At 33.6% G+C, this 22,696-nt stretch overlaps 2 protein-coding genes across 2 annotated transcripts; one reads left to right on the top strand and one right to left on the bottom strand.

Annotated features, from left to right (window-relative positions):
- Positions 1–4,640: 4,640 nt before the first annotated feature.
- Positions 4,641–7,223, top strand: LOC126966017 (group XIIA secretory phospholipase A2). Its single transcript, XM_050809893.1, has 3 exons — positions 4,641–5,033; positions 5,314–5,559; positions 6,553–7,223. Exons 1-3 carry the CDS (start codon positions 4,802–4,804, stop codon positions 6,693–6,695), a joined length of 621 nt encoding a protein of 206 aa, XP_050665850.1. The 5' UTR covers positions 4,641–4,801; the 3' UTR covers positions 6,696–7,223.
- On the bottom strand, positions 7,217–10,559 carry LOC126966028 (myotrophin-like). Its single transcript, XM_050809904.1, has 4 exons — positions 10,331–10,559; positions 10,109–10,219; positions 8,677–8,760; positions 7,217–7,646 (listed from the first exon to the last, which is right to left on the bottom strand). Exons 1-4 carry the CDS (start codon positions 10,397–10,399, stop codon positions 7,560–7,562), a joined length of 351 nt encoding a protein of 116 aa, XP_050665861.1. The 5' UTR covers positions 10,400–10,559; the 3' UTR covers positions 7,217–7,559.
- Between the last annotated feature and the right edge of the window lie 12,137 nt (positions 10,560–22,696).

Raw genomic sequence — 22,696 nt, 5'->3', positions numbered from 1 at the left:
GATTTTGAGAAGGAGAAACCCTTCGGGTTGGAGAGCCATCATTGATAATGCAGAGATTGATTTCATCAAACATCCAACAGGGAAAGGGCAAAATAGTCAGTGTGACTTGAACCCCATGAGGGATGATGAGCATTAAAGTCTCCCATAATAATAATAGGAGGGGGAATAGACGATAACAAAAGGAGAATATCTGCAATCATAGTTGATTGCGGATGGGGCACATAGATTGATACTAAGGAGAAGTTCATTACCTTTGCTGCAACAATGTTTATACCAGGATGGGGATTAGGAAGGATGATTGGGGAAAAGGGAAGGGTGCGTCTTATAAATAAGGCGCAACCCGCACCAACACTTTCTGCTCTATCATCCCTAAGGCACATATAGCCGGGGACCCTGAAGTGAGTTCCAGGGACCAGCCATGTCTCAGAGATGGCGATGGCAGAAGGAAGATATTTATTAATTAGGTGTGGACGTAGGCTTCTGGTGTTCCATTGAAGAATGGACACTGGGGCCATGAATTTTACCAATAGATAAGATTTGTGATAGTTGATGGGCAACGTTGGACGGTAGGCTAAGATTGTTCTAGGTAATCAAAGAGAGTAAGATTGACAGGAGGGCCTCCAATAGGTTATCATCCTGTGTTGATGAAGAAGAAGAAACTTGGTGGTTTAGGGCAGAGCCATTTGGGAAGGCTGAAGGTACATCAGCATTGATAGCTTGGTGAGCAGCTCGATCGTAAGGTTTACTCAATAAGGGTTTGGAACGTGGAGAAGAAAATACAGTTTTCTTATAGCTGACTGTGGGAGAAGGAGTGGGTGTCTGGCTCATGTGTGCTGAGGAGTAGTTATGGGATACAGAGGGGTTACGGAGAATTTCTGAGTATGGCCTCATCACCTTTGGGCAACTATTTGAAATATAGTACTCATAGGAAATGTTCTCTTGGGACATAAGAATTTTAATTGTTTTTTGTCTGCCCAGTTCAGGGCATTCCTTGTTTGTGGCAAAGTGTTGTCCTGAACAGTTAATACAGATAGCATCCTTTTCAGTTGTATCACATGAGCTACCAGCATGAGCTTGAGTACATTTGTAACATCTTGGGTTAGATCTGCATACAGTTTTGATGTGACCAACTCGGCAGCAGTTAAGGCATTGGATTGTAGGGAAAAGGTAGGTTTCCAGGAGGGAATTATGGAAGAGGAATATTTTTCAGGAAGCACTTGACCATGGAAAGTTATTACAATTGTTTGAGTAGGTAACCAAGTAACTTTACCTTCCTCAATGACCTTTCTGTTGAATCTGCGAGCCTTTAAAATCTTACCACAACCAGTGGGAAGACTGACAGACTCCACAAACTCGTTCATAGGTAAGTCCACAGGAACCCGGCGGACTATACCCATCTTGGTTATGTTGAAGTTTGGGATTGTTGCTGTATATTTATTGGCAGATAATACAGGGTTATCTAGAAATTTGTTTGCATCACCAGACGATTTGAATGTAACAGCTATTTTATTACAGTAGTTGACCGAATTTGATGGGCTTTATAGTTTGGCCTGAGGTAGGGTCTTCCTCGATACGAGAAACATGGATAATAAATGGACCTTTATCAATATCCGTATATTGTTTAAAACCAATAACTAAACTTGGGTCACAAAATACATTCTGAATGGACGCCGAAGCCAGATCCGTATCAGTTATAGTTTTTTTTTACAGCGTTTTCTTCTGAGCTGCTTTTATGTTTACGCCGTTTTGACCCGGCGAGTGTGGGGATATCCGGAGGGTCCGGAGGTTCCGGGGGAGAAATCTCCATTATTAAACGGTTAGTATAATGTAAAAGGGATGACTATGTTAATTGTTAATGACTAAGTACTTAATCTTACCAAAATAAAAACAATCCACCACCAATGAGAGAAAGGTAAACTCCTGTAATCAAAATAACAATAGGCTACGGTAGACAAAGCCCATAAAAAATGATCACTGAATTTCCGAACTCGACTCACGCGTGGTAGCTAATCAATCTATCTATGAGTTATCCCAAAAAACATAGCCCTAATGCTACTTCTGTGATCTGTCTTCTACGACGTAGATTAGACAGTAGACATTGACAAAAAACTATTTCTACTTTGTTCAAAAAATATCAATCAGAAGATGACAGATTTTGTTTTATTTATTTGTTTGTTGGTCTATTTATTTTAAACATAAATATTTTGAATATGGATACTGTCACTATAAGATGTTGTTAGTTAGCTAATTACATCATAACTTAAGACAGAAGGACCCTTATCCTTACAACACAAAGGACAGTAGGGACTGAATAAATTGACCAACTTGGCATTACATGCATCTCACAACTTTTTACGGTAGAATAACGTTTGAGACATGGTTTGTTTGGCAACTTGTAGTTATGCCAGTATCAAAAAGGTGGCATCATTTATTTACATTTTATAATTGTTATTATTATGACGGGTACTCACGATATATACTTGATTAATTTGATGCCGATATTTCGATCCAATTGCATGAAACGTGGTCGCGGCGGAACTGCGGAGGCGGCATGAAACTCTTGACATATTACACTAATTATAGTACATCCGTCCACGTGGCGCCTAATTCATTTTGGGCTTTGATTCTCTAATGCACGATACACACTATTGGCCACATCCATACTTTAGGGTATTTTTGTTGCATTTGTACTGCAGTGTGAGACCACGTTATTCCATGTTTGCGCTAGTCTAAAACCATCCCCGTATTAAAATTGTTGAGATGCTTTTTAATTTCGATAGCATAACAAGCCGTGGGATGTATTGGCGTTCACCAGAAATTACTCGTTATACTAATGTACACATTTTGTTAACGATCTAGCCACTGACGATAGATGTACGGGATAGTGATGCGAGGTGTCGTGAAGGCATCTGTCAGTGTGAGTGGGTTTTCTATCAACACCATGGCTGATCGTGCCGTTAGGGCGAGTTTCTAGTGCGACATCCAAGAATGCCAATCTTATATTTTGTCATTCTTTGTCCTCTAATTCACATGAAAACTTTATATTTTTATGTACAGTATTCAGGTGTGTTACATACATTTCTACCTGATTCCGTCCACCTTTAATTATGGCAGAAATGTCATCAACATATCTTCTCCCAGTTTTAAGACAGACTGGGTCCGCTAGTAATGGCCTTATCCTCGATGTAATCCATACACATATTAGTAATCACGGGTGCGACGGGACTGCCCATGGCCCATGCGCCTTCAATTTGTAGAAAATATTTTCCATTATATAGGAAGTACCCAGAACAGACACAGTGCTCTAATAATTTAACATATTCCGTAGAGGTATTATTGCTTCGAAGAATACTAGTTATCGCTGTTATGCACTCAGAAATCGGAACGTTAGTGAACAATGATTCCACATCGCAACTGACCATTATTACACTTTCCTATTGCCTAGTATTCTGAATAATACTTACAAAATCTCGGAAGTCTTTTATATGTGACGTTGTCCTTCCCACCAAATATTGCAATACCTAAGCTACATGTTTAACTGACTGACTAACAATGGGTCTTGGCGGGACTTCTTTCTTATGAACATTGGGTAGGCCATAAAGTTGACAAGTGTGTGTTGCTAGTGATGACTTACGGTACGCAGACGTGGTCGCTAACTATGGGCCTTATGAAAATGTTCATGGTCGCTCAGAGGGCAATGGAGAGGGCTATTCTTGGAGTTTCCCTACGAGATCAAATCAGTAATGAGGAGATCCGTAGGAGAACCAAAGTTACCGACATAGCCATAATGATTGCAAAACTGAAGTGGCAGGGGCAGGGCAGTTAGATGGCCGTTGGGGCAGTAAAGTCCTCGTATGGCGACCACGTACCGAAAGACCCAGTGTTGGTAGGCCCCCCAGAAGATGGATCGACGATCTGGTAAAGCTCACCCGAATACGTTGGATGGGGGCAGCGCAAGACCGATCGTCGTGGAAATCATTGTGGAAGCCTATGTCCAGCAGTGGACGTCTTCCGGCTGATGAAGTTTTTAAGCACCTTAGGTTCGGCGATTCAGATCCATGCAATTTGTCGGCACACGGTTTTATTCTCACACATTTGGGTTAATATTTAAATCCCTGCACTTGGTTAAGAATAATATAGAAGCGTACGTAACTTCACGTTTTTCCGAGTACGTTCTAGATGGAGTACTTTATTTACATATAATAATAAATGTATGTACCTTATCAACAATAATAGTAGGCTATGCTACTACCTATTATTATTGTTTGAGTTTTGACTTTTATTTTTAATGTAGCTTTAAGAGATGAGTCAGGACCAAATAATACAATGTTTAGTATTTACAGTTGCACTCGTCACTCAGATAAAAACAGCCTAGCGAAACCCTAAGAAAAAAGCGATTCACTCGATTGTATGAAACGTAGAGTCGTCGATAGATTGACAGATGACGGCTTTAATCTTGTAATAGAACGGAGATAGACGAAATCAACTACATTTTAAGCAACTGTTCGCTTTCAAACTTAGCCGGATAATACTTAGTCGCCAACCACCTAGAGTAAATATGTTCCTTGGCTAATACTCCACTGAGCAGTCCCGCATCATATTACGTATTATTTACAATTTACATCCTCTTTGCATATTAATTTTAAATGTTGATTGAGAAATGGAATTTTTATTTATTTCAAATTTCAATTATGCAATTACGAATTACCACGTATACGTTCTATGATTAGAATTTTTTGGATCAAATTTCTTTTGTGTTGTTAAATATACTCTACTGTAGTATTTTGTACCGTATATTACAATGGATATTCCATACAGAAAACTGTTTATTTATATTTTAACTTTTGCTGCCTATGCATATACTGGAATCGGTTCTAGTTTATTAAGAAATTTAAAGGATGCTGTCTTATCAGCAGAAACTGTGTTTGGAGATGTGTTTCGTAATATGATTACCGTAGCTGAAAAGTTCAAATCTATACATGAAGTTTTTGACGCAGCAGTTGAAGAAGAATGTATTTTTACATGTCCAGGCGGTGTGTGGTTTTTAAAGCTATTTTTACCTACATTATGACGACCCCTATAGCCCAGTGGTTAGTGATCCTGCCCACTGATCCCGGGTTCAAATCCCGGTAGGTGCATTGTTTCTGAGTCATGGATGTTTATATGTATGTTTAAGTAAGTGTATCGTATTAAATATATTTTTGTCTTGTACTCATAGTACAGGCTATGTCTAGTTTGGGGCAAGATAATTTGTGTGTGTCAATATTTTGTTATTATAATACTGTCTTTTTAATAAATTTGTGTATTTTTCAGGACAAAAACCGATTCGTAATAAGAACCATATTCCAAAATCTGATGGTTGTGGATCTTTAGGTTTTGAAATTTCATCAGAATATTTACCTATTGAGCAAATGACAAAATGTTGTGATACTCATGATATTTGTTATGATTCATGTAATAGTGGCAAGGAAGTTTGTGATTTGGAGTTCAAGAGATGTCTTTACACTTACTGTGATTCATTTAAAAGTATGAATGTTGCCGCAGATGCTGTAATAAAAGGTATGATTCATTATCATCAGTTAGAAGACGTCCACTGCTGGACAAAGGCCTCCCCCAAAGATCTCCACAACAATCAGTCCTGGGCTGCCCTCATCCAACATATTCCAGCAATCTTGACCAGATCGTCGGTCCATATTGTGGGGGGCCTACCATCACCGAGTATCCAGTATGTGGTCGCCATTCGGGGACTTTTCTGCCCCACCTGCCATCTGTCCATGGAACTGTCTGAACTGCCACTTCAGTTTCGCAATCTCTTGGGCTTTGTTGGTGACTTTAGTTATTTTAAAGGTATGCTTACCCATAAATTAGTGAGTAAAATATAATAATTTATTTTAATCATATGACCAAGGAAACAAAACAGTAGCATTTGGATGGAGAAAGTATTGACTAAAGGAGATTTTAATGAGCAAACCCCTAGTATAAATATTAAAACAAAGACATAACATGTGCATCCTACCATATCATAATTTATGGCTGTGAAACCTGGGCTCTCACCCAACCCAAATTGATCAGCAAAAATGGAAAGAGATGGATAGTTATTTGCTGTGCTGCAACATGGAAAATTGGTCCAATACTCTGTTTAATTATATAAGCTTGTACAAATGATTTAGGTTTTCTTTAGTGTTAATTCCGCCAATATTTGTTTTTAAAACAATTCGACACGTGTTTTGCCTCTACATGAGGCATCCTCAGGACGTGTTGTCTTGCCAAAATTTGCCTAGTGTAGAGGCGAAACACGTGTCGAATTGTTTTAAAAACAAATATTGGATTAACACTAAAGAAAACCTAAATCATTTGTATAATTATGGATTTCCGCAAAGTAATGCCTAATTCAATAATTTTTTTTTTTTATATAAGCTTGGTTAATTTATAGTACTTCAAAAGAAATAAAGGCTTATTTTATTTTATAATATGGCCAAACATGATTTAATTACAATTTCAACTTATTGCGACAGAAATTAAAATTTTGAGAGTTACACTTACCTTTTTCAGGTTGCAAGGGAGCAGCTAAATTGTTATTTACAGGAACATTAACACTTGGATGCAAATCATATCTGGATGCACAGAAAAATGCATGTTACTGTCCTCCAGTCAAAAATAAACATAAAAAATACAGTGGTGATGGGGAATTATAAATGAATAGTTTTCATGTTGTGTTTGTAGTATTGAAACAATCTGTGATTTTAAGTGCTGGTACAATTATTTATTGTATGTTATAAAAATTTACAAACTAGTCAAATGTAGGCATCTTTTTAATGTTATATTCTATATAGTCTGCAGGTAAAGGGTTTATTATTCAAATTAGCACATTGGCTCAAAAAAGCCTTTTCAGACCTATGGGGCAAGGACCAACATTAAAAAAATTATAATGATCAGAGTTCTTGAGTCATAAATGTTAATTAACTTTGAAGCTCAATAAGTGACTCAGTTCAAGTGCCAAGTGTGAGTGAGAAAAGTTAACTACGATTTTTATGACATCTATGATGTTTCCTCTACTTTCACTAGATGGCACTGTTTCAACACCATACAAATTGTAGTTAACCTTTATGCAATCGAACAGGTAAAACGCTTGGCACTAATTTGTTCTTTACTTTTTCAGAATATAATATGAAATCCAATATTGTGATACAGGTTAAGTGTTAAATAAAACATAATGTAACTTTTTTTTCTTTTTATTTTTACCAATATAAATTATGATATTCTTACCCTTTTTGGGAGAGTAAATGTCTTAATATAAAATAATTTATTTGCTACTAGAAAGAATAGGCCTACCATCTGCAATAACAAAAAAAAAATCTATCTGGATAATATGATATAGGCCAATCACTTTAGTATGGTTAATAAAGTCTAATGGACGCAGATAATACACATAATCTTCTAATGAGCATACAAAAATAAACTTGTAAATAAATGCCCTTAAATATTTAAATCTTAGTGTTGCTTTAAGTATTTATTGGCTGTAATGATAATGAATAAATACAAAATGAGTAATTACAATTCTATGTTAGGAGTTCTTTGATTTCTTCCTTTTCTGCTGCATCAATGTATGAAGTACCATCAGGAGTTTTGCCATTTTTTGATGCACCCTGTATATAAATATATTGCTAATATTAACTAAAACCTAACCAAAGTTGACCAAGCAATAATAAAATAATTTACATTAAATTATGGTTGATTACATAGAATTATATAAAATAACAGGTTCATTGAAACCTTTGTATAAAACAGTTGTTCCAGTCTCCCTATGAAACATCTTGATGGGCCTCCGGGCATGTATTATATTTTTTTTATGGAAGAGAAGGACAAACAAGCATACGGGTCATCTGATGATAAATATACACTGACACCCATATTCTTTTGCAACACAAGAGGAATCACAGGAGCGTTTCCGGCCTTTAAGGACGGTGAACGCGCTTTTTTTGAAGGCACCCATTGCCTCGGAATCACCGCACAATGAAGCTCATTTCTGCTGTCGCAAATTGCTTATTTCAAACCACAAACCACCTTACAAACAGCACAGGGAGGGGATTATGCGATGTGCGAACTTGGCGGCAGGAATCAGGTTGAACAGCTCTTCGGAATACTCCCCGTGATAAATGCGGTAGAAGACACAAACCTATAGCATGCTAGTAATATTCAAAACACATGGGATTTTAACCCCTAGGTAAATCCGTGGCACACAAGAGAATAGCAGCGATTGGTTTGATGGGACAGTCGCCTGACGCGCGAGGCTAAACGCGGTAAAATTGCGTTACAGGTACTACTACTCGAAAGTGTCGATTTTTACTCCCGGCAACAATAAAAAGAGACTTGCAGTATTTCTCCTTTACTATTGCACCAATTTAACCAGTTCCCAGTTGTTTGCAGAATTTTATGCAGTCTTTTTTTTTTCTGCGAAGTGGGTCGAAACTTTCAACTCAATCGCGCTGCATTTGATATTAAGAGGCGGTTAGGTATGTACAATTACAAGCAATTGCTTATTAAACTGGACTAGCACTTGGTTAATCGGTAAGATACCCCTGTGGTTAACGTCCAGTGCAGGGCACTTGGATTAGAATCAAAATTTTTACTAATGTAACTAGAGTTATAACCAAGAGGTAACAATACAATTCTTACACTTTTTAATAGAGTTTTGACACAGTCAGTATGGCCTTCCCAAATGGCAGCTAGGATCACAGATATCCCATGCTTGTCAACTACCTAAAATTATAAAAGTAATTGTTAAATAATGCAGAATTTATTGACATTCAACATAGTATTTACTTTGATCGCGAGTGTTACACATTTTGAAGCATTAAAACACTATTAGGCAAAATCTAACATAAAAACAGTAACAACAACAATTATGTGTGTTTTAATCTTTTAAAAAGTGTTTTATTTAGACGTTCAACTTTTTGCAATTTATTATTTGCGAAAAGAAATGACAATCACTCTCGGGGTGTATTTCCATTTTAAAATAAAGTAATTGTTTTGTAAAAAAACACATTACAAACTTTCAATATGGCCAAATTGTTGCATGAAAGTAAGCCTTCTCAGTTTTTGTTGTGATGCTGTGTAAAGCTCACATAGGTATTATAATATTGTGGTTTATCAAATTTCCTCTTATATAAATGCCTGATTGGATATCAGTAGTAGATTTTGAGTGGTAATTTCTGAGTATAGAGTATGGGCAAATATAAATAGCTTATAAATGCTAGCAAGCAGGTTGATTCATCTATAGTTGCTTACATCTAGATTCTAGATGCTTACCTATTTTGTACAATACAATTACTTGTATCTGATGAGTACCATTGTAAGAAATGTATTATGTTGTCAGAAGTAAGTTTTAAAAGGTGTGTTATTTAATAGCTATTTACAATTTTTGATCCCAGATTTATGTACTTATACAAAAATACATAGGTACATTAGGAGGATTGAACCAGCAGATCAAAGATGAGAGAAAATAGCCCTAGAAGTAGATATAATTTGAATGAAATTCCTTATCATACAGTAATGGCGGATTCAGGCTAGCCAAAAAAAGAAGTGTAAGATTTCTCCTTCACAACCATTTTTTATAGTGTATTTGGTTATCCATAGTGCATATTAAGCTGCTGTGAGCTCTCATAGGTGAGTGCATATTGATTCATGGCAGCCAATGTTCAGCACTGCGGGCTGTGCGGGTATAATTTAAATTCACAGATGGAGAATGTACTGATGAGTTTTATTATGAATCAGATGACTGATTATTATGATATATTGATATTTAAGTTTATTTAATTGTATATAGCAAATTTACTTGACTTCTTCTTCCTCAAATAAAATCAGTCATTTAAGACAGCTTTTTTTTCTTTCTACCCTGTTATAAAATTAAACATTATATATCTGAAAGCATATGTTTGCTATGTTGATAATAGAGCTGTGTGGGCAGCATTCATGTACACCAAATACAGTTTCTAATGCCATTAAATTAATTAACCTTGTGCATATTTCAGTGATCTTATTCATTACCTATATACCTATTATAAGAGTGAATAGTGAGCCAATTCTGGAATTTGAGTTGTATACGTACATTTGGATCTGCTCCTTTATCTAATAGATAATTTAGTACAGTTGTTTGTCCATAGTCAGCCGCATAGTGAAGCGGTACCCTGCCGTCAATAAATGCATTAACATCAATTTTCTGTAACAAAAGGAGAATTCATAAGTAATAATAATACTGTATAATAGCACATAAAAACCAAATATAAATCTTATTGATATAAGATTAGTAAAAACTTGAGGATTCAATTACGTTTTTCTCTACAATATCCTTCACTTGGTCGATATCTCCATTTTTAATTCCCCATACTAATTCGCTCATATTTGCTTCTCGTTTTTTAAATAGTTTTTTTTTTAATTAAACAATTTAAAGATTGTGATTTATATATTATAGAATAGTTATAAAATAAAAAAACTCAAAATATACAATGTAAGCATAAATACAATAAACTTTCAGTCGCCACAAGATGATTGTCAAATTCGACCTTGGCACTGAAATGTCATGTGTCACCCCTTTCTTTCCATATTTTTTTTTTTTATATTAATTCGTTCTTTCGAACAGGCTATAGCCAGGGGCCTTACTGCCTTGTCGTTAGTATTTTCATTTCTTTGGTATTTATTATTTTCACTATTTTGTTTTACAAAAAGTCCAATCCAGTGTTCTCATTTCATCTTACATTATTTCCATTTTGCTTTTCCAATTATGTATATTCGATAGCGAATATTTATAGTAGTTTCTTTCATCAAATCCAATCCAGTCTTAAAGTCATCAGTTATTTTACCATTTCCGTTAATGTATAATTCTCTAAAGAATATTTTCCATATTTTCCTTTTAGTAAGTCCAAATCCAGTAATATAGTCTCTAATAATTTTCCCCTTTTCTTAAAGTCAAATCCAGTGTAATTTGCATAACTTTGTAGAATAATACCTACCTATTTACATTATCTGTTCAGTTCGCGAATTGCGCTATGCTATTACTAGTTGTATATGTACAAGTTATAACGTATTTACATAATTATAAACAAATTTACAACGTATGTATCTACAAATTACAATGTATTTACAGTACTACATACAAATTTATACAAGGACATATAAGTTGATGTGTCCTTTAATAGATCTATTACTGAGAGCGGGATTATGTTGGGTGCACCATATATTTCCAGTAGCTCATCCATCAGCACAAGGCGCTGTATGCCAAAGGACGAACAATCAAAAAAGATGTGATCCAGAGACTGATCTTGTTGCTTATTACAATGGTCACAAAAAGGAGAGGAGACAATTTTTTTGCGATGAAGATGAAAATTCAATCGATAGTGACCAATACGCATTCGTGTTATTGTAGTATAGAACTTTCTGTGAGCGTTATTTTTAAACTTACAAAACCAGGGTGTGCTATTAACGGGATTATCTAACAAAGTATACGAATGAGCCTTATTTTCAACTTCTGTACAATTGTACCAATATCTTCCCCAAAGAAGAGTCATACGCTGTTTTAGATTACTTATTATATCTGTATATGGTAAGTTAATGTCTAGATCTTTGCAATCAGGATATAGGGATAGATCGGATATATTAATGATAGTTCTAGCTAGAAAATCAGCGCTTTCGTTTCCTGCTACTCCTATATGGGACGGGACCCAAACGAATTCCACTTTAATATCGATTAAACATAGTTCGAACCACAATTCCTTTATAGCAAAAATGATGTAATTGATGTTAGCACTCATTTTGTTATTTGACAAACTTTTTAACACACTCATACTATCACTAACTATTACCCACTTCTTATTAAGTTGATTTTGTTTCTTAATATGCTTTAAAGCAAAAAGAATAGCGACGGTTTCAGCAGTAAAAATACTGGCATATCTATTAATCTTAAAGCCAATACCCTTCCTAATTTCAGGAAGGTAGATTGCAAAAGAAACATTATTATTGTTTTTTGCGCCATCCGTATAAACAAATTTACAATTAGACCATTCTGACAATAATACATGAACCTCCTCTTTTGAAGTTAAATTTGGATCTATTACAACATTGATTGCAGAATATTTACATCGAAAAGAACCTGCATGGCAGGGAAGTATATCATTATTCCGATGAATATTTAAATCTTGTAGAAATTTAAAAAATGAAGAAAAATCTTGCAAGATAAACAACTGTCTCTGAAATGAAGACGATTGATAAGCAATAAAATTCTTAAGAAGATTGTTCGTCGGCAAGCTATAGAGCTTTAAAATAAATCTTTCTTTAAGATAACTAAATCTAATACACAAAGGAGGAAGGTTGGCCTCGATTTGCATAGCAGCTATTGGGCTAGTTTTAAGTGCACCCAATATTGTACGCATACATTTATTTTGTATTTTATCCAGACTATTAACAATTTTGCTGTCTGCGGCGAAACAATGAAAGCCATATTCAAAATGACTACGAATAAGCGATTTATACAAAATTAACAATATTTTAGGGTCCGCTCCCCACGACGTTGCACACAAAGATTTTAATACATTATAAGCTTTATTCGCTTTAATTATAACACTATCTGTATATTTTTTCCAAGAAAGTTTTGGAGTAAATGTTACACCTAGAAATTTTATGTCACATGAAATAGGCAGTGGAATACCATTGTATAAAATGGGAGGCAATATGATGCGTTTACGACCAATCACAAAGACTTTTGATTTGGTTGGATTTACATTTAAATTAAGATAAGAAAAGTATTGATATAAATTTACAAGTGCTTTATTAATAGTAGCGGCTAAATTAATCAGATCAACTCCCGATACATAGACGACTAAGTCATCTGCATACTGTAGGTTTACTATATTTGGCCCCAAAATAAGGTTCAATCGTCTTATGTACATAATAAAAATTAAAGGAGACAATATTCCTCCCTGACAAACACCTAGAGAAGAAAGTCGTGGTCCATACAAATGTTTATTAAATTTTACATATACTTTTCTGTCAGTCAAAAAGGATTGCATCCAATTTATTATTTTACCTGGTATCCCTAACATTGATAACTCGTCACAGACTTTTTGGCGGGAAGTCAAACAAGGCGGTCATTTTAAAATTTCTTAATAAATAAAATTCATATTTCTTGGTAAATTAATTATCCCAATCTACGAATGGGGTCTCAAAGTGATGGAGATGGCGATGGGGAGTCTTCGGACAAAAAAAGAAAATACGCGCGGATTTCGGAGAGAGATGAGAGAAATAACGATAAGTATAAAATTTACTTTAAAAGAAATTATACTAGATTATTTCTAGAAAATGTCACATACAGTGACTATACCGTGTATGTTACATCAACGGACGATGAAAAGTTGGGTAATAAAAACCCTATAAAACTTACCCAACTCTTTACAGAAAATGTGAAAGGCATAACGAGCGTATTCAGAATAAATTCATATAAAATTGCTGTAACTTTTCAAAAAGCTGCTGCAGCAAACTGTTTTTTAAAATACGACAGTTTTCTAACAAAATATAAATATAGAGCCTTCATACCTGCCCACCTGGTTGAGAAGGTGGGTTTAATCAAATTTGTGCCAACTGATATGTCCAATGAATATATATATCAAAATATCACTTCAGATGCAGACATAATATCAGTTAAAAGATTCATGAAGAAAGATGAGAATAAAAAGTTAACACCAATGACCACACTAGCTATAACTTTTTCCTCAACAACTTTGCCAAAATATGTATTTTTAAATCTATTTCGATACCAAGTTTTTACATATATTCCACCAATAATTCAATGCTTCAAGTGTTTTAAGTTTAATCACTCAGCCAAAGTGTGCCGAGGCACACAAATGTGCTCCTCTTGTGCTGGCAGTCATTTATACAAAGAATGTACAATGGATACCATGTGTTGCATCAACTGCGGAGGGGCTCACCTAGCAATTTCAAGGGACTGTCCAATAAAATTAAAGAAATTAGAAGAAAAACGTACACTTATATTAAACCAGAACCGTACATTTGCATCTATTATAAGTAGCAATACTTTAGATGATATTAATTTTCCAGCACTTAAATCTAAATCCATTGAAAAAAATGTAAATAACCCTAAGTCTATTGTAAATACTAACTCATCAAATAAAAGAGACACTATAGCAGTAAATAATAAAACAGAATTAGAAAAAATAGCAAACAATGAAATTATTCTCAATGCCATTGTGAAATCATTAGTTTCTTTAGCCAACTCACCTAGTAATGAAGCTCTTACAACAAATAGAATAAGAGATATTTTCTTGAAAAATTTATTATAATATGGATCATAGCTCTAATAAAAATAATCAAAATATAAAGAATTACATTACAGTAGCACAGTTTAATATTCAAAGTGTTAAAAACAAAAAACCTTTATTACTACAATTCCTTTTTGAACAGGATATAGACATTTGTATGTTAAATGAAACATGGTTGAAAGAAAACAGTTGCTTTAATATACCAGACTATAATATAATACTTCAAAACGGACCTAATGGTCATGGAGGTGTAGCTATTTTGATAAAGAGTTCATATAAATATAAAGTTATTCAAACACCATACTATGACCATTTACAAACAGTTGCAATTATTTTAAAACTCAACATTGGCCAAATATCCATGCTGTGTGCATATAGTCCTCCAAGAGGGGGTCGTTTTAAATGCAAAAAATTAAAGCAAATTATAGATAACTTGCCCAAACCCTTAATGTTATCAGGTGATCTTAATGGACATCATGTTGCCTTTGGTTGTAATTCTTCAAACTCCAGGGGAAATGATATTTTCAATTTATTAGATGAGTCCAATCTTTGTATTCTTAACACAGGTTCTCCAACCACAGTAGGTACCATAAGTCATAATCCATCTGCAATAGATATAACATGTGTAAGTCCTGATATAGCCCCTTTATGTGAATGGAAAGTACATAATGACCCAATGGGTAGCTACCATTATCCTACAATAACAGATATTCAAACATCAATTGAAAAATATGAAATTGGTAGTCCCACTGAACACTTTATATATAGTAAGGCAGATTGGTGCAAATATCACACTTTAAGTGAAAAAGCATTCAATAAAATAAACTTAGAATCACAAGATTCAATTTATCTTTACAATAAATTTTGTGACATTATAACAACATTAAACAAGACTGTATTCCTCAACTTAAAAAACCAAATAATACAAAATCTTATAAAATTAGAAAACCGGTTCCATGGTGGGATAATGAGTGTTCTGAGGCAGTATTTAAAAGTAAAAATGCATTAGCCTTTTATAGACATTTTCCAACAATAGATAATTATATTGAATACAAAAAAGCTGATGCACAAAAAAAAGGTTAATATCCGAGAAAAAGAAGGCAGGCTGGACTTCATTATGTGACTCATTTAATAGGTATACACCAGTTAGCAAGATTTGGAATTACATTCGGAGGTTTAAAAGAATCTCACACAGAAAAGCTCCAATAAATGATGAGTGGATACCTTCTTTTTTAGATAAGCTAGCACCTATCTCTCCACCTGAAAAAGATATAAACACAGAAAAGTTCAATCAACTGTTTCAATCAACTGGTAACCTTCATAGCTACTTTCTTACTGAACCCTATACTATGAAAGAGTTTAAAACTGCTCTCAAATCTAGGAAAGACACCACACCAGGTCTTGATGGCATAACATACAAATTAATAAAGAACCTTCACCCTAATGCTTTAACTATCTTATTAAAAATATATAACCACTTATGGCTGTCAGAAATTATCCCCGATTCATGGAAAACACAGTGTGTTATCCCTATAATTAAACCTGATAAACCAGCAAATGATTGCAACTCATACAGGCCCATTTCATTATCGTCATGTATAGGAAAATTATTTGAATGCATGTTAAAGTTTAGACTAGAACATTATAGTGAAAGAAATAACATCATACCTAAAGAGCAGTTTGGTTTTCGTAGAGGTAGAAGTGCCACAGAAAGCTTTACATCCTTAATTTCAGACATCAAAAACTCATTTCATAACCATTCCCATACAGTTTGCGCCTTTCTTGATGTTAATGGAGCATTTGATAATGTTAACCCTTTAGTGTTAATTGAGATTCTCACAGCCATTGGAATACCTGGCAAAGTTTGTAAATGGTTATTCAGATTTCTGTATGAGCGTACAATGTTCATTAAATTCAATAATGTTTTACATGGACCTAGGCTTATTTATAAAGGAATAATGCAGGGATCTACTATCTCACCCTTATTGTACAACTTGTATACATCTCAAATTAACAGATATTTAACAAATTCATCTGCTAAGTGTCTCTTGTTTGCTGATGACATAGTTGTGTATAGTGTTAGTAAGAATGTAAATAGTGCGGTACAATGCTTGAATAATTCACTTGACCAAATCCATAGATTTTATAGTGACTTAAAACTAGATATTAATGTAAATAAAAGTGGTGCAATGGTTTTCAGTAAAAAAATGGGTAATATACAAGATACTCCTCTAATATATTTTAATGGTAATCCATTGGTTTGGTTGAATGAAAAGAAGTTTTTGGGAATTTGGTTGGATACCAAACTGAAGTTTGAGTCTCATATTAATAATATCATTAAAAAATCTTCTAAAGCACTTAACATTATGTGTTCTTTGGCAGGTGTACACTGGGGTTCTGACCCTAAAATATTGTCCATGCTGTACAAAAGCATTGTTAGAAGCCACTTTGACTACAGTACCTTAGCATACATGAATACGAATATTACTTACCTCAGGAAGTTAGATTCTATCCAGAATAAGGCTCTCAGGATTATAACAGGAGCTATGTGCTCCACTCCAATAAATGCAATGGAGGCAGAATCTGGCATTTTTCCTCTAAAATTGAGAAGGTTACAGATTGCCAATAAGTTTGGCCTTAAGTTATTAGCTAATAACAATAAATTTGTTTTAGATAGAATTCTACCCAAAGAGGATTTTCCTCATAGTTTGCTGTCTAATCTTTCCATTAATGCTACTCAATTGATATCTGATCATATCCCAGACATAATGAACTTAATATTAAATTTAAAATCTTTATGTATAAATGTATATTCATGTAAAATGAAACCTTTGTATAATATTGATTTTAGATGTATGAGTAATGAGAGAAATAGTTAGAAATCAGTCAGAATTCTTAAGCTTTGTAAATAGACAACAACTTTTTTACAAATTATATACAGATGGTTCAAAGGTTGCAGGAAATGTCACCTCAGCTTATTATGACTCTCAAATAAATAAAACAAAATGTTATAAGATTGATCCCACATGCAGCATATTTACGGCTGAGTGCTATGCAATTTATAAAGCTTTATTGTACATAAAGGATGTAAATAGTAGAAACTTTTTAATTGTTTCTGATAGCTTAAGCTGTATTATAGCTCTGGACAATATGTCAAGTAAGCAATGTTGTAATTATATTTTATTTGATATTACTAAAATTATATTAGAGTTAAAGAATAGTGGCAAATCTGTTACATTTAAGTGGGTACCTTCCCACATGGTATTTCTGGTAATGAAGTGGTGGATAAAGCAACCCGAGGTGAATTCGATGAAGATCACAGCAAAGTATTAAAAGTTCCTTATACAGACTATCATGAAACATTACAAACAAAGTTGAGAGAGTTGTGGCACAGTTATTGGACACTTATTAGCAGAGAAAAAGGAAAATGGTACACTAAAATACAAGAGACCCCGCCGCTTTTACCATGGTATCACAAACACAAGGATATCAATAATAGAAATTTTATTACCACTATAAACCGATTGAGATTTGGTCATTGTAGAACCCCGGCACACCTAGCAAAACTGAAGATAATACCAGAATCAGAGAGTAAATGTAAACACTGTACAACAGATAACACAGCTGATTTAGAACATATGGTCATGAATTGTCAACAGTATAACTTTCATCGTTTAATTTTAGCAGCAGACATTCAAAATATAACATTGGATGATAAGAAGAAAATGCAAACGACACCTTCCACTTTACAAGACATTTTGTGTAATTTATCGTTATACAAGCCATTGTACAAATTTATTGTAAATAGTATAGGAAAAATTTAACTTTGTTATCTTAGTAATAAGTTTGGCCTATGGACTTGCATCCCGTGCCACTAAATAAATTAAAAAAAAAAAAACTCGTCACAGGACTTTTTGGCGGGAAGTCAAACAAGGCGGTCATTTTAAAATTTCTTAACAAATAAAATTCATATTTCTTGGTAAATTAATTATCCCAATCTACGAATGGGGTCTCAAAGTGATGGAGATGGCGATGGGGGGTCTTCGGACAAAAAGAGAAAATACGCGCGGATTTCGGAGAGAGATGAGAGAAATAACGATAAGTATAAAATTTATTTTAAAAGAAATTATACTAGATTATTTCTAGAAAATGTCACATACAGTGACTATACCGTGTATGTTACATCAACGGACGATGAAAAGTTGGGTAATAAAAACCCTATAAAACTTACCCAACTCTTTACAGAAAATGTGAAAGGCATAACGAGCGTATTCCGAATAAATTCACATAAAATTGCTGTAACTTTTCAAAAAGCTGCTGCAGCAAACAGCTTTTTAAAATACGACAGTTTTCTAACAAAATATAAATATAGAGCCTTCATACCTGCCCACCTGGTTGAGAAGGTGGGTTTAATCAAATTTGTGCCAACTGATATGTCCAATGAATATATATATCAAAATATCACTTCAGATGCAGACATAATATCAGTTAAAAGATTCATGAAGAAAGATGAGAATAAAAAGTTAACACCAATGACCACAATAGCTATAACTTTTTCCTCAACAACTTTGCCAAAATATGTATTTTTAAATCTATTTCGATACCAAGTTTTTACATATATTCCACCAATAATTCAATGCTTCAAGTGTTTTAAGTTTAATCACTCAGCCAAAGTGTGCCGAGGCACACAAATGTGCTCCTCTTGTGCGGGCAGTCATTTATACAAAGAATGTACAATGGATACCATGTGTTGCATCAACTGCGGAGGGGCTCACCTAGCAATTTCAAGGGACTGTCCAATAAAATTAAAGAAATTAGAAGAAAAACGTACACTTATATTAAACCAGAACCGTACATTTGCATCTATTATAAGTAGCAATACTTTAGATGATAAGAATTTTCCAGCACTTAAATCTAAATCCATTGAAAAAAATGTAAATAACCCCAAGTCTATTGTAAATACTAACTCATCAAATAAAAGAGACACTATAGCAGTAAATAATAAAACAGAATTAGAAAAAATAGCAAACAATGAAATTATTCTCAATGCCATTGTGAAATCATTAGTTTCTTTAGCCAACTCACCTAGTAATGAAGCTCTTACAACAAATAGAATAAGAGATATTTTCTTGAAAAATTTATTATAATATGGATCATAGCTCTAATAAAAATAATCTAAATATAAAGAATTACATTACAGTAGCACAGTTTAATATTCAAAGTGTTAAAAACAAAAAACCTTTATTACTACAATTCCTTTTTGAACAGGATATAGACATTTGTATGTTAAATGAAACATGGTTGAAAGAAAACAGTTGCTTTAATATACCAGACTATAATATAATACTTCAAAACGGACCTAATGGTCATGGAGGTGTAGCTATTTTGATAAAGAGTTCATATAAATATAAAGTTATTCAAACACCATACTATGACCATTTACAAACAGTTGCAATTATTTTAAAACTCAACATTGGCCAAATATCCATGCTGTGTGCATATAGTCCTCCAAGAGGGGGTCGTTTTAAATGCAAAAAATTAAAGCAAATTATAGATAACTTGCCCAAACCCTTAATGTTATCAGGTGATCTTAATGGACATCATGTTGCCTTTGGTTGTAATTCTTCAAACTCCAGGGGAAATGATATTTTCAATTTATTAGATGAGTCCAATCTTTGTATTCTTAACACAGGTTCTCCAACCACAGTAGGTACCATAAGTCATAATCCATCTGCAATAGATATAACATGTGTAAGTCCTGATATAGCCCCTTTATGTGAATGGAAAGTACATAATGACCCAATGGGTAGCTACCATTATCCTACAATAACAGATATTCAAACATCAATTGAAAAATATGAAATTGGTAGTCCCACTGAACACTTTATATATAGTAAGGCAGATTGGTGCAAATATCACACTTTAAGTGAAAAAGCATTCAATAAAATAAACTTAGAATCACAAGATTCAATTTATCTTTACAATAAATTTTGTGACATTATAACAACATTAAACAAGACTGTATTCCTCAACTTAAAAAACCAAATAATACAAAATCTTATAAAATTAGAAAACCGGTTCCATGGTGGGATAATGAGTGTTCTGAGGCAGTATTTAAAAGTAAAAATGCATTAGCCTTTTATAGACATTTTCCAACAATAGATAATTATATTGAATACAAAAAAGCTGATGCACAAAAAAAAGGTTAATATCCGAGAAAAAGAAGGCAGGCTGGACTTCATTATGTGACTCATTTAATAGGTATACACCAGTTAGCAAGATTTGGAATTACATTCGGAGGTTTAAAAGAATCTCACACAGAAAAGCTCCAATAAATGATGAGTGGATACCTTCTTTTTTAGATAAGCTAGCACCTATCTCTCCACCTGAAAAAGATATAAACACAGAAAAGTTCAATCAACTGTTTCAATCAACTGGTAACCTTCATAGCTACTTTCTTACTGAACCCTATACTATGAAAGAGTTTAAAACTGCTCTCAAATCTAGGAAAGACACCACACCAGGTCTTGATGGCATAACATACAAATTAATAAAGAACCTTCACCCTAATGCTTTAACTATCTTATTAAAAATATATAACCACTTATGGCTGTCAGAAATTATCCCCGATTCATGGAAAACACAGTGTGTTATCCCTATAATTAAACCTGATAAACCAGCAAATGATTGCAACTCATACAGGCCCATTTCATTATCGTCATGTATAGGAAAATTATTTGAATGCATGTTAAAGTTTAGACTAGAACATTATAGTGAAAGAAATAACATCATACCTAAAGAGCAGTTTGGTTTTCGTAGAGGTAGAAGTGCCACAGAAAGCTTTACATCCTTAATTTCAGACATCAAAAACTCATTTCATAACCATTCCCATACAGTTTGCGCCTTTCTTGATGTTAATGGAGCATTTGATAATGTTAACCCTTTAGTGTTAATTGAGATTCTCACAGCCATTGGAATACCTGGCAAAGTTTGTAAATGGTTATTCAGATTTCTGTATGAGCGTACAATGTTCATTAAATTCAATAATGTTTTACATGGACCTAGGCTTATTTATAAAGGAATAATGCAGGGATCTACTATCTCACCCTTATTGTACAACTTGTATACATCTCAAATTAACAGATATTTAACAAATTCATCTGCTAAGTGTCTCTTGTTTGCTGATGACATAGTTGTGTATAGTGTTAGTAAGAATGTAAATAGTGCGGTACAATGCTTGAATAATTCACTTGACCAAATCCATAGATTTTATAGTGACTTAAAACTAGATATTAATGTAAATAAAAGTGGTGCAATGGTTTTCAGTAAAAAAATGGGTAATATACAAGATACTCCTCTAATATATTTTAATGGTAATCCATTGGTTTGGTTGAATGAAAAGAAGTTTTTGGGAATTTGGTTGGATACCAAACTGAAGTTTGAGTCTCATATTAATAATATCATTAAAAAATCTTCTAAAGCACTTAACATTATGTGTTCTTTGGCAGGTGTACACTGGGGTTCTGACCCTAAAATATTGTCCATGCTGTACAAAAGCATTGTTAGAAGCCACTTTGACTACAGTACCTTAGCATACATGAATACGAATATTACTTACCTCAGGAAGTTAGATTCTATCCAGAATAAGGCTCTCAGGATTATAACAGGAGCTATGTGCTCCACTCCAATAAATGCAATGGAGGCAGAATCTGGCATTTTTCCTCTAAAATTGAGAAGGTTACAGATTGCCAATAAGTTTGGCCTTAAGTTATTAGCTAATAACAATAAATTTGTTTTAGATAGAATTCTACCCAAAGAGGATTTTCCTCATAGTTTGCTGTCTAATCTTTCCATTAATGCTACTCAATTGATATCTGATCATATCCCAGACATAATGAACTTAATATTAAATTTAAAATCTTTATGTATAAATGTATATTCATGTAAAATGAAACCTTTGTATAATATTGATTTTAGATGTATGAGTAATGAGAGAAATAGTTAGAAATCAGTCAGAATTCTTAAGCTTTGTAAATAGACAACAACTTTTTTACAAATTATATACAGATGGTTCAAAGGTTGCAGGAAATGTCACCTCAGCTTATTATGACTCTCAAATAAATAAAACAAAATGTTATAAGATTGATCCCACATGCAGCATATTTACGGCTGAGTGCTATGCAATTTATAAAGCTTTATTGTACATAAAGGATGTAAATAGTAGAAACTTTTTAATTGTTTCTGATAGCTTAAGCTGTATTATAGCTCTGGACAATATGTCAAGTAAGCAATGTTGTAATTATATTTTATTTGATATTACTAAAATTATATTAGAGTTAAAGAATAGTGGCAAATCTGTTACATTTAAG

This window comes from Leptidea sinapis, chromosome 9 (genome assembly GCF_905404315.1).
Source record: "Leptidea sinapis chromosome 9, ilLepSina1.1, whole genome shotgun sequence".
Lineage (NCBI taxonomy): Eukaryota > Metazoa > Arthropoda > Insecta > Lepidoptera > Pieridae > Leptidea > Leptidea sinapis.
Note: the sequence above shows the minus strand (reverse complement) of the source record. Positions and strands in the feature narration are given on the sequence as shown.